The 13,401-nt window shown below is 36.8% G+C and overlaps 1 protein-coding gene across 1 annotated transcript; it reads right to left on the minus strand.

The window, feature by feature from the left end:
- Positions 1-875: 875 nt before the first annotated feature.
- On the minus strand, positions 876-3,200 carry si:ch73-389b16.1 (uncharacterized). Its single transcript, XM_063467033.1, has 2 exons — positions 2,844-3,200; positions 876-2,742 (listed from the first exon to the last, which is right to left on the minus strand). The coding sequence occupies exons 1-2, from the start codon at positions 3,022-3,024 to the stop codon at positions 2,525-2,527; spliced, it is 399 nt and encodes a 132-aa protein (XP_063323103.1). The 5' UTR covers positions 3,025-3,200; the 3' UTR covers positions 876-2,524.
- Positions 3,201-13,401: the final 10,201 nt, after the last annotated feature.

Consider the following 13,401-nt stretch of genomic DNA (forward strand, 5'->3'; position numbering starts at 1 on the left):
GCAGAAACAACTGCTGCAAACACAACTTCAGCTCTTTGCAAGCATCTGCATAGACAGCACGCTAAAGCTAAGCTAGCCAAGAACCCAGAGTGACGTAAAAGCTGAGTGAATGCTGACCCCAGTCCAGCTGCCAGATCCTGAACTTAAACAGGTAACAAACTGATGAGCAGTTAAGCTTCATTTCTACCTGTTGCTGATGTTTCTAAAGTAGAATCACTGTAGTTTAAAGTTTCTTTGTACTGGTTTTCATTTTGCTTTGTGCTGTCGGTTTTGTGTTCATACCTAAATACTAAGAGAAAGATCAAATGTATATCCTCCGGAGGACATGTATTTGGATAGGTGTGTAGGACTGTAGCCTATAGGTTTATATCGTTAACTGTTAATTATGCAACAATTGCTTTTCAGGTCATTTTACAGTAACATGAAAGTAATGTAACAAGTAGTGTGATGCTATGAGAAATGTTGTAACATATTGCATTACTTTTAAGAGAAATATTCTGTGTGTTATACATTACTGTTTGAGTAATCACCCCAACACTGACACAGAACAAATAGAAGAAATATCTCCAACCCGCACAAACATTTGACCACACAGCATGCAACTGATTTGCACAAAAGTGATGTGATATGCTGCTTAGAGATGGTGATGACTCTGGAGCCAGTAACAATGAGTTGAATGAGGTCTACAGGACAAGAACAGAGATACGCTCACTGTCAGAAGCCAAAAGAAGATTGTTACCTTTACTAGAACTATTTTCTTTGCTATGATGTACTATATAAACAACCACAATAAATCTACTTCAAGGATACTTCAGCATGTGGATGGAGGAAATGAATGTTGTGCCACAGGCTGAGAAGAATATTTATAAAGCAGTTTATTATTTTGTTTTGGACAAAAGCTTATCTAGACATTTCTGAATGCATCAAACTGATTACAATACAAGCAATCAAATCCTAATGTGTGGTCTAAAGCAGGAGAGAAAGAACGATGCAGTTTGCTTTTTTTCCAGAGATGTCTCCAGTGTCCCCTGTGGGCTCATTGCTATATCTGTCTCAAACAGACTTCTGCATCAGTTGAAAGGGAGAAATAACAGAAAACAGTCCAATTCTATGTAACTCAGTTTGAAAAATTAATCTGTCAGGAACATTGTGTGATGATCTGTGAATATGTTATGGCCTCATATGGGTTTGTTTACTTTCCAGGTCATCATAAATCACCTTCAGTGTTCTACTTTTAACACTTTTTACCTAAAGACTCATTCATATGTATTTGTGTAATGTTCATAATATTGAAATCATACTTTACATGGGACAAAAGTATGAAGGAAGTTACGATCAAGCAGAAAGCATCAACAACAGAAAAGTAAAACCAGCATATGAAATCCCCTCTCGGCTTCACAGCATGTGATGCTTTGTGAAACAAGCTGTACTAAATTAGCAAACATCCCAGCCACAGGGAAGGCACAAATACAGCTTTCAGATGACTCACCACAGGAAACAGACAGAAACAGCCTATTGATCCCAGAGGGAGTTGAAACACTGGAAACTTCGGCATTGCACTCAACATAGTGAGTGCAGTGCAGCTGATAAGGGTCATTGTTAACAACAGGGTCATTCCTATAATTCTTCAGACCATCTGTGGCAAAATGTTTAAAGTTAAATTGCATAATTCTATATTTGTGTGCAATAAATCATCAACAAACATTTTTTTCTATACTATTCAGACAAAGATATAAATCTATGTGCTGTTTATCATTTTAATATATAGCAGAATTCATCATAATTTGAGTAAGAACTCTCATTCGAATAAGTTATGAATAATAGTAATAAAAATAATACTACCTCCAGTAATGTCATGACTGACTTATTAATAAATTCAAATTCTGATTTCAGTAAAAACCTAAATATTATTAATTAACAGGGATATATTCATTAAATGTGATTAAAAGAAATGTAAGATAAATATAAGATTTACTGTATATCACTGACAGTTTTTCTTTCTCATACAAAGAGGAACATATGACTGTGGAAGAGTTCAGGACATCTTTCTAGAAGATAATACGACTCATTGTTGCCTCTTAAATGAGGGATCTAATACAAGCCTAAGCTCAATATATCAGGCTTAAAAGGTACTTCTTAGTAATGTGAAGAACTACATGTATAATTTAATATCTATGAAGACGTGTAATGTGTTTTTCCCAGTCGCATAAACACGATGGTTAATCATCTTTCAAATACTTTCAGAAGGTACAAAGAATCAGATGCTTTAAATTCACTATATTACTATGAGACTTACTGAGATTAATGAAAAAGCGAAGGAAGAGCAGCTGAATCATATTCATGATTCAAGTCCAAATGATGAAGATTTACAGCCTCACTGCTGAGATGGAAAAAAAAAAACAGTGAAAGCACTTTCTTCCTCTATCATTTCACCGGTGACTGGGTGCCATCTCGTTAGATGTGAATTCTGCACAGCCTTTCTGACAGGATGTAGGATTTCAGGTTTATTGCGGTCAAAGGTTCTTCACCTGAGCCCTGCAGCCAGCTTCTCCATTGCAGCCTTGCGTTCTTCTGCCTTCTGCTGTGAACGCCGTAGGACGTTCCTCAGCTCCTGAAGGTGGTCCAGGGTGCCCACCAGCTCACCTTTCACAGTTTTCATCTGGCTCTCCAGCATCTGCGTGTGATGGAGGGAGTTTCTCCTGTATCGTCTGCTGGAGCGCACCTTTTCCTCCAGGTCCTCCACTGAGGCAAGCAACATAAAACGATGTCACTGACAGCGATCAGCAGCGAGAATTTTTGTAAGTGAAAATATGAAGTTAGAAAGCCTTGTTTGTAACACTCACCCATGTTCTCCTGGTATCCCATGCTCTTCGAACCAGACTCTGTCTTCTTGTCCAGCAGGTTCTTGGTCTGCTGGAGCATCCTCTCCATCTTGACAAGTTCGGCCGCCTTTGTGTCGCTGTCCCGCCGCATTTTCAGCATCTCCTGCTCCTTCTGAGTCAGTTCACTGTGACACTTATTCATGTTGAGGGCTAAAAGTCTAAATGGCAAGACCCAAAACTGAACACAGAAAAAATGAAGACAACTGAACGGCTAGAAACCTTAGTGAAGACAAGACGCAAGGATGATGGCTATAAAACTGTTTTGATCATCCAATGAAGCACTACTCTTAAAGCCTCTGAAAAGCATAAACTTCTCTTTCTGCTGTGGAAGCACATAAAAGACTGCTTTGTTTGCAGTTTAAAGGCGCTGCTGGTAACATTTGGCTTTTTATAGGCCCAAACCTCAGTACATACCCAGAAGTCATCTGAAAACAGCATCTCTCAGTACACACCATTACAAACTGCAAGTCATAAGACCGGCTCCAAACAATCGTAAAGAAAAAAATAATAATTTCACAGCCAGTCATTGCTTGCTTAAAACCCTGCAGTTTTTAATGAGATTAAACAACTGAAACGTCTTTCTTTACTAAAGAATAATTGTTGTACTGTTATTAGGTGACAGAAAAAGGCAGTTAATAATATATCATGTAAGCCTAGTGTTTGGTAGTAGGCAGCTTGGTAAAACACGATGTAGAAAGAAGCTCATACAGAAGCTGCAAGTCTTGTTTTATTATTGACTCTAAACATTAGTTTCTTAACAAAGTCAGTCAGAGTAAAAAGTCCATGTAATTTAATTACATTCTCAAAAAAGAATGACTGTTGGTTAGTTACTGTTGGTACCATTTATTTCTTTAGTTCTTTATTCATTTATTTGATTATATTTATTTTTGACCTTCAGAGGAAACTGGGGCATCCAGAGAAAACCAAACAGGTTTCCCAAGTCCCCCAAAAAATTCCAACCAAAGCCGTGCTCACCAGTTATTTATTTATTTATTTTTTGTATTTTGTATTTTGATAATACTTTCATGTCTTTGTCCTGTCTTCCTCCCCTAACCCCCAACCGATCCCTGAGCCTGGTTCTGCTGGAGGTTTCTTCCAGTTAAAAGTTAGTTTTTCCTTCCCACTGTCACCAAAGCACTTGTTGATAGGGGGTTATATGATTGTTGAGCTTTTCTCTTTTTTCTTTGTATTATTGTACAGTCTTTACCTTACAATATAAAGCACTTTGAGGCAACTGTTGTTGTGATTTGGCGCTATATAAATACAACTGAATTGAACTGAATTGAATTAAATACAAGCTGTCTCCTGATCTTAAGGTCTAGAAGAAACAGGGCAAGTATGTACAGCCCTCGGAGGGACTCATAATTCTCTTTCCTTAGAGAGTATATCTTTTTAGACTCTACCTGTAGAGAAAGAAATAGGCTTTTACTTTACATGTAATTCTAAGCATGCACAAACCAAATCAAACAGTGAGTCATAGAACAAGTCTCATACACTCCCTTGTTTCACCTTCTTTCAATAGCTCTATTAAAAAACCTCACGTTGTATACGAGGCTTCTTGTATAACATCATATTTCTGTGAACCTGTGACAGGGCCGTGCTAGTGGTTTCCCATTGTGCCTTGATTCTGTGCTAAATTAGGCTTGCTGTCTTCTGTATTTAATGGAAAGACATGGTTTTAGTATTGATCTTGTCATCTAATTCTCTGCAGGAAAGTGAATAAGAGGATTTTCCAGAATGTCAGCTGGTAAAAATGTTAGTAAATGGAGGTGCTTTGCACATCTAATCCATAAAAGTGATTGATTTGTTCATTTTACCCATTAAGTTTAAAATAATGACTTTAAAAGCCAGTGTAAAAAACAAATTTCAGTGCAGTTACTGATCAGTTCTAATTATTTATCTCTTTATTGTATCTTAACTTTAGAATATGGATTTTGATGGTTGAAGCATTATTAGTTTAGTTTCTCTGGCAGATTAACCGTCCTTCAACAACAGTAACTCCTACAATAACACACTGTGAAGTGTTTCTAAATTTTCATTGTGGCCTGAGTATTTTTATCATTTGGGTTACTGACATTGTATTGGGAGAAAGGAACAGTGTAGTATTAAAGGTAGAGTTACAAACACTACAAACATCTTTCTCTGGAACCAAGCAGAAGTGATCAGTAGCTGCTGATTGCAGTGATTAGAAATAAATGCAGGTTACTTTTTAATCAATATAAAATGTAAAATTTGTTTCATCCTGGGCTTTTATTACTTTGCCACATGTCTCTGCGTGGATTCTCCTACCTCACAAGCTTTCCATGGCTTCTTTTCTTGTTTTGTAGTGTGGCTTTCTCTAAAGTCAACGATTTCCTCCAGGGTGGCTACATGCATAAATACTAACAAAAGATGTATTTTTAAACACAAACCGTGAGCCTTATGAAACACCAGTGCTGTAATGTACAGCCAGCATCTTTTCAGAATTAGGATCAGACATGCATTTTGATAACAGTGTTTAAATGAATAAATCTCCATTAGATGTGAACTAATCAAACATTGTGACTGGGTTTCAGCTGTGTGCTTGTTTATTTTTTATTTTTTTCTTCACATTTAACAAGCCTGAATTTATTACCTGTGTGACTCAGTTACAAAGTAATAAAACAAGAGACACCATTAAATGAGTCACATTTATATATATTATAACAAGAACACAATGCCACTCTGAATATATAAATTCTTGGATGTTTTTCAAGTAGAAAAAAAAAAACCTTCTTCCCTCAGGCCAACCGAGTTAGACAAGTGACTCATAATAGGTCACTGTGTTAAAATGTCAGCGAATAAGCTGGTGTACTTTGATCAACAATGAACCCTTGTGCTCCTGAAAGCGTTCAAAAAATGCACACAGAATCACAGCCTGTTCAACATGAACATGAACTGGATAAAGGGAAGCAAATGGATGGATAAGCCAAATCTGTCTTTGTGGATTTGTTTATATATCTGAAAGAGAGACAGAGACAATGTCAGAATTGATCAAATGGGTGCATAGTAATTAGTAATATTCATTTTTATAAAAAATCGTGAACACAGCGAGGACATTTTAAATAATGGTTTTATTAATTAAAATAGAGATATTGTTTATTTACTTTCTAGTTACTGTTTACTTACTACATAGAATCCCATAATTACCATTCTGCATTTCATAATTTAATTTTAGTCCAGTAATTGTGACTTAATTTGTGACTCTGAACAGAAATGGCCTTTGCTAATCCTGCCATATTTATCCACCTAAATTTGCTCTTAACAATCCCATTTGTCAGAAGTTTCTTCTAAAAGAAAATCCACATCAGAGACTGAGACATAGAAGGGCCACTGTGTTTCACCACCTCATTTCACATGCAGGCACAACTTGAAAACATTAGTCATCACATTTACATAAAACTCACTTGCAGTGATGCACACCATCTGTTATGTAATTTTAAGCTATACCAGCATATTACTCTAAATGCTGCTCCAGAAATAATTCCCCATATGGTGTGTATAAAATAATCTCAGGAAATTCTCAAGCACTTCAAAACACAAAATACTGAATGATTAAACCACCTGGGAGGTTTTATGCAGGGAAGTGTATGGTGGTTTTATTGTAAGTTCAGTGCTTAAATGTACCCAAACACATCCCACAATATGTGTTGGATTTCATTGTGCCAATGAAGATAAACAATCGCAGCCCTTTCATACAATCAGCTTCTTCAGTAGAAGCCCTCTGAGCTTTGGCAAACAGTATATCCATTTAAAGCAGTGGTTCTCAGACTCTCAGGTGGGGTCTGAAGGCATGGACAACAAAGCAAAAAAAATGGATTGAAAATAGGCTGAACTGGCAGGGAGCACTCCTACTGTTTAGTGTAATTGTATTGCAAGAATGACAGATTAAGATACTCTATATTGAAGCCTCCACTTCTAATAATACATTTGCCTAACATGAAAAAGATCCCTGGTTTGAGAGCAGGAGGAGAACGGGTCGAAAGCTTGTGTACTCCTAATGCTGATCCCAAGCCCAGGTAAATCAGAGGGTTGCATCAGGAGATGCATCCAGTGTAAAATCTGTGCCAAATCAAACGTGTAGATTCACCTGCTGTGGCGACCCCTTAGAAAATAAGGCACCAGCTGAAAGTAGTTATTTGTGTTATTAACGTATCAAAGTTTCACATTCATACAAGGATGGAGAAGATGGAGTCGAAGGAAGAAAAGTTCAAGGCCACATGGAAGATTTATGGATGCTGTGATGGAGGACATGGAGAGAGTTTGTGTGACAGAAGAGGATGTTATTAATGAGATGGAGGCCGATGATTCACTGTTGGGATCCTTGCTGGTGTAGCTGCTGCGTGTTACTTATTACTTACTTATTTATTTTTTAAATATATTAAATGCTGTTTAACTTACACCATGAAGTGATACAATGAATGCATGAATATGATTTATGAATGGAAGCAAAAAATAGTGCTAAGCTTGTTTGTTTAAATTCAGCCCAAAGCTTTCTTTTACTCTTGGTGATAAAATTTCTATATGTGGGTGGGCCAGAAAAAGTTTAAACACCACTGAAAGGCTGAATGTTTCAGAAATAAAGGTGGGCAAAGGTTCACCAATCTGCAAAAAACTGTGTGTCAAGTTGTGGAATAATTTCAGAATAATATTGCTCAGTGTAAAAATTCAAACCTTTTTTAATATGTCATTCATGTTATCATCTAAAAAAATATCTGTGGATTTCTCCACAGATCTCAAGAAATATCTGTGTGCAAGAAATTAGGCCAGAAATCAGTATTGAATTCCTGTGATTTTCAGACCATTGAGTGGCATGGCATTAAAACAGGCATAATTATATTGTGTAAATTATCGTATAGGCTCAGGAACACTTCCAGAATTGCTCATTTGAAAAGATACCATTAATCCTGTAGTACGTATGGGTTTTATAGCAACATATGCTCCCATGTAGACAATGTCTTTCTCAGGGAAGTCCTTGCATTTTTCGGCAGTTCATTGCTAAACTGCAAACTGCATCTGTTACAGTACAACAGCATGGCTTTGTAGTGGAAGAGTTCAGGTGCTAAATGGTCTTCCTGCAGTCCAGATCTTGTAGCATCATTTAGTTCATACTGTTTCACATCAGAATGGGACAACATTTCTCTCCCCAAAGTTCAGCAGCTGGTGTTTTCAGTTCCCATATTTTTACCTACTATTGCAAACCCCTCTGTTTTTATTTATAGTTTACACAGTGTCACAAAGTTTTTGTAATTGGAGTTAAAGAATAACTTAAGGCTTAACTCGCTGTATTTGTTCTAAATATCATAAGCTCTAATAAAAGGGGAAAAGAAATATCTTTTAAATGCTATAACAATACTAAAACAGCTTGGTATAGAAGTTGGGCATATTTTGTATGTTGATTGTAATGGGAGAACAAGTCTCCCAGAGCATCAATGTATCTCATTCAAATGTAGGATCTTCTTTCTTTTTTAAAAATCTTTTAAATCAAGAACAACTCCCACCCCCACCCCCCCCACCCCACCATATAAATCATATCAAAAATTCAGTTTTGGTATGAAATGCAGAGGGAATTGGATCTGAAAGGTTGTGTTTGTGTCACTGAAAAACAGTTATGTTTTGATTAGAGAGCTTTATATTTTTTTCTAAAAAGTGTAACTCAAATAAATAATAATAGAAAATACCAAAGGTCTGTCTACGCTGGTGTCTCTTCCCAGTTGCAAAACCTTTAAAGTAAGGCGACCAGCCTTGAACAACAGCCCAAGAAAGAGCAGCAGAGCACATACTTTGATTTTTCGCTACCAAACAGAAAACCAAATTGAGCCCATGAGAGATGAGATACTTAGACATTACATTAATATTATGGTGTACATCAAGAGGCTGAGATTGCAGTTATTTTTCATTTTTGTGCCCAGTAAACTGCACAGTTGCAGAAACATTGATTTTATTAACAATTTTATTAACATTTGAAACCCAGCACTGAATGGGAATCTTTAAATGCTACAGCAGTCTCAGTCATTATGTCCTTTTGTTGGTCAAATCTGGAAACCACATTACACACATCTAGAAAAGTCAAAATAAACTGTCTATCTAATGTCTAACTATGTTGTTACATATATTTCTGTGATCATTACATACAATCACGGAAATATAGGAGTATTAAGAGCAGTCTGTCTTTATGGATGAGGATGGCTGTACTTCACCTGCTAACGTGCTGGATAACTAAACGACCACTACCTTTTGATTTTTTTTTTTTTTTAAATGAATAGTATTTTCATACATCCATTATCCCCTGCTAATGGTGGTAGCAGACAAGGAAGAGTATTCCTGATGTTGTTCTCCCCAGCAACAATTTCAAGTTCTTCCTGGGGGGGAATCCTCACATTCCCAGGCCAGATGAGTTATAAAATATCTCCAGCAGACTATAGGACTACATTGGCATCTCCTCCCAACCTTTAAAGTAAGGCAACCGTTCTTCAACCACCTCAACAGGCTCTTTTTGACAGGGAGAAGCAGCAGTTCTACTCCGAGCACATTCTTAATTGTTCACCTTTCATTGTTTTACTTCAGCTCTTTGTATGTTATAACTTTGCTGCCGTCCATTTCTGGCTAATGGACCAACAGCCCAAGCAAAAGTAGCCCACAGGCTGGTTGTATCACATACTTTGAACTCTGCCTCCATCGGGCAACAGACAATCGCTGCATGTAGACGAGCAGTCCTTAGCTACCTATAGTCCACGCTGATGAAGCAAATTGAGCCCAGGAGAGATAAGTACACTTTTACACTACATTAACATTATGGTGTACTTTAAATAAACAGAGATTTCGGTAATGGTTCATTTTTGTGCCCAGTAAACTGCACAGTTACAGAAAAACATGTTTTACTAACATTTTAACACCAGCACTGAATGGGAGTCATTAAACGCTAAAACAGTCTTTCATTGGTCAAACCTGGAAACCACATTACATAAACATTTTAGCAATCCATCTGCTCGGCAACACTTCTTCTTTCATGAAAAACAATCACAGAAATATAAGACGGCTTTCTGTTTTGATGGATGATGATGCCTGTGCTGCACCTGCTAATGTGCCATATAACTGAGTGCCCATTACCTTTTGCTGGTGCACTCTCTTGAGATCCAGATTTACTGTATCTCTTTATTAGATACCAGAAACAGAACTCTCATCTCAAAGCAAAATACAGTAAAGAGGAATCTTTGTAATCTTAGGACATAAAAAGATCCACTACACCTGTTGAAAAAAATCAATAAAAGAAAATGCAGGTATGTGCCAAAACCTCTTAAAATATACATCAAATCAGGAATGTTTTTATACATGATCCTACTCTGGCATTATAGCTGACTGCTTTTGGCTCTCCACTTTCCTGTGCTGATACAAGCCTCCCTCTGAGCTCTGAGACTTATCCTTAAGGAGCATCACCAGGGAACTGTCTCTTTCTCCAGGGAAACTGTGAAAGTCTGCCAGGAATTACTCTGCTTTTGTGCACTGCGTGTTTCTGTTGTTTTTACCCAACAAATGATAAAAAATTCTCCCCTGAAGCTCCTGATTTTTTTTTCTCAGGACCTCAGATAACTTGTATAGGTCATCTTCTTTTCAAGGGGAAAAATTTAAAGGTCTCCTTAGCTCATGTAAGAAGAGATGTGGGTCATGTTATCAATTAAAGAATTCAAAATTATCTGTTTGCTTTATACGCAACCTGTAAAATACTGCAAACCCAAGTCAGGCCTGAGTCAAATGAACCCAGCATCACTAGTGTTTGTGCAAAGACATGTACATGTTTGCATGTAAAAGATGGAACGTAGCCACCCTGATGTTATGTGCTGGTTAAGTCAGTCGCACCACTGATAGTTAAAATAAAGGTTAACTGCAGGAGGATTTGCAAGGTTTAGGAGAGCTATCTTAAGTTAGTAGGACATTAGCAAGTTATTTTCCACCTTGGGTCTTTACTTTACAATATAAAGAGCCTTGAGGTGACTCTTGCTATATAAAAAAATGAACTGAGTTCAACTGGTTAAAGTTTACATGCCATGTACTGACAGAAACATTTCTAACAGAACTTAAAATTTAAGCTCTGCTATACCTTTGGAAGTAAACAATGACAGAAAACAAAATAGAAGAATAAAATAGAATACAAAATGACATTTGGAGGGTTGGTGAAGTTGGGCTAGCTGATATAATGATGTCCGGCGATGGAGCCGTGGTTAGGCTAATATAAACACATTATCATGTCCTCATTAAATGCTTCGGGTTCTCACTCAACTCCAATATAAACCTGCTCGCCATGGTAAGAGACAACACAAACAATTGAAAGTATCACTGATAACTCAACAATAAAATAGTTTCATGTTGTGGCCATCACATAGTGTTTTCCAAAGTGATCAGGATAATGCTTTTTTAGGTTTATTATTTTCAACACATTTATAGATTTATTCCAACCCATTCCTAAAGCGTAAAATACAGATGACTTGTCACAATCGTCGGTATTTTACGCGTTGGGATGAGAACGTGTTGTCCATCCACAACCAGTGTTGGGAAGGTTACTTTTAAAATGTATTCCACTACAGATTACAGAATACATGCCCCAAAATGTATTTTGTAACGTATTCCGTTACGTTACTCAATGAGAGTAACGTATTCTGAATACTTTGGATTACTAAATATATTATCATGCTTTTTACAACTACATGAATGTACTATTGCTGTGTGATTTATTACTATTACTGAAGGCTACTCGCCATACCAATACCAACTAGATTTTTAAATATTAATACAAAATGAGTATCAGTAGGGTGGACATTAGGTAAGGTTGCACTTTTTGCAGCGATCTCGTATAGAAAACAGGTCCGCGGCTCCGAACCGTAGTAAAGGGGCCTCTGGCTAATACGTTGGGTTCTGTGTCGGGCTCGTAGCCGAAAACTAGCTTTGCTTTGTTGTCTGGGTCAACTTTGCTAGCAAGAGACAGAGAGAGGCGTTGAAAGGCTGCTCCAACGGAATGCCCATAAGCCTACATTCTATACATGGGCCGCGAGATTGAGACACAGGCATTAGAGCCTCTTAATGCGTGTTTTGTTTGGGTTTATACCGGCGTGGAATTACCAAAAATGGGGCATAGCCTAACATATGAAACAGGAAAAGACCGCCGTGTAATCCCTTTATTTCAACAAAGTAACTGTATTCTGAACACCACCTTTTTAAACAGTAACTGTAACAGAATACAGTTACTCATATTTTGTATTTTAAATACGTAACGCCGGTACATGTATTCCGTTACTCCCCAACACTGTCCACAACACAAGGTTAGTCATTAAAATACTCCGTGGTTTTGATTGATTGCTATGAAAATGTCGTGATCTTAAACTTAAAGTTAACACTAAAATCTGAGAGGGTTCTTTTCTGAAGGTTTCTAAAAACTTTGCTTAAAAACATGCTGCACATAAATGGCACAAGAGGCTGGAAATTGGTCAGTTTTAGGTTCAGAACTCTAATTTAAAGAAAAGAGACACAAAGCATCACAACAAGTTTAAAAAAAGCCTCAATCAACACAGTAGAAAACTGGAAACAGAAATAGGGTTGATATGTCGTTATTTGTTTTTGTTTTTACTTTAAATGGGACCACAATTTACAAAGTCAAAACCATTCTGTATTGAATATGACTTAAAGAATGCTTCAGCTTCACCTTTCAGATTTGGAAGCGACATACGTCCTTCTTTTATATACAGTCTATGACTTACACAATATTTTCCCACTTGCAGGAATGATTTGGTTTATCGTCATTTCCATGTTCAACTTTCAAAAATCAAAATTTGTTTGAATTAAGTATAACGAAATAAACAAGCTTTCTTTACAACATTGATAATAAATATTAAGTTTAATTACTAGTAATGTAAGCAAGCATTTCACATTATACATCATTTTGAACAAAAGAAAACGAAACTATGACAAAATCCACTTACCTGATTGACTGATTTATTTATATTTTAAGTCCTAAAGTTGAGCGTTACACCTTTACACAGAAATGGAAAGATACCTACATACCTTTCGATTTCCGCCTGCCCCTAGACAAATATAAATATCCTTTTTTTTTTTAAATTACTGTTCGATGTAGGTATTTTTGTTTCTGTTTCGTAGTGCTCTGTCACTAAGCCGAATAACAGTAAAAAATAGCCTGTATTTCTGACTCATCTGAATGTTTTTGTTCTATTTAATGATGAAAAGAAGAACATGGCAGAATTGGAAAATCAGTATTCAGTAGAATGGGGGCTTGCCAGTGGTATGAAATGATTTACCCGTTAAAATAACTTATATCCGAAGCGTTCGCATGAACAAAAAAATATTGAATGAACTACCCTATGGCCTAATTTGCAAAAACAGAACCAAAACGTAACCAAATCGCCAGTATTTGTTAAGGAAACGGGGAAGGTTAGCAAACTGGTGCGCATCCTCTTTCTGTAATTGGCCAAAACGCCTCCAGAAGTGATCACAA

The sequence above is a fragment of the Pelmatolapia mariae genome, linkage group LG23 (genome assembly GCF_036321145.2).
Source record: "Pelmatolapia mariae isolate MD_Pm_ZW linkage group LG23, Pm_UMD_F_2, whole genome shotgun sequence".
Lineage (NCBI taxonomy): Eukaryota > Metazoa > Chordata > Actinopteri > Cichliformes > Cichlidae > Pelmatolapia > Pelmatolapia mariae.

What these genes read in the sequence shown, in the direction of transcription:
- si:ch73-389b16.1 (XM_063467033.1), bottom strand. Translation starts at nt 3,024, where the DNA reads ATGAATAAGTGTCACAGTGAACTGACTCAGAAGGAGCAGGAGATGCTG. An exon ending in GGGATACCAGGAGAACATGG is followed by an intron (nt 2,743 to 2,843) that starts GTGAGTGTTACA and finishes TGCTTGCCTCAG; the next exon opens with TGGAGGACCTGGAGGAAAAG.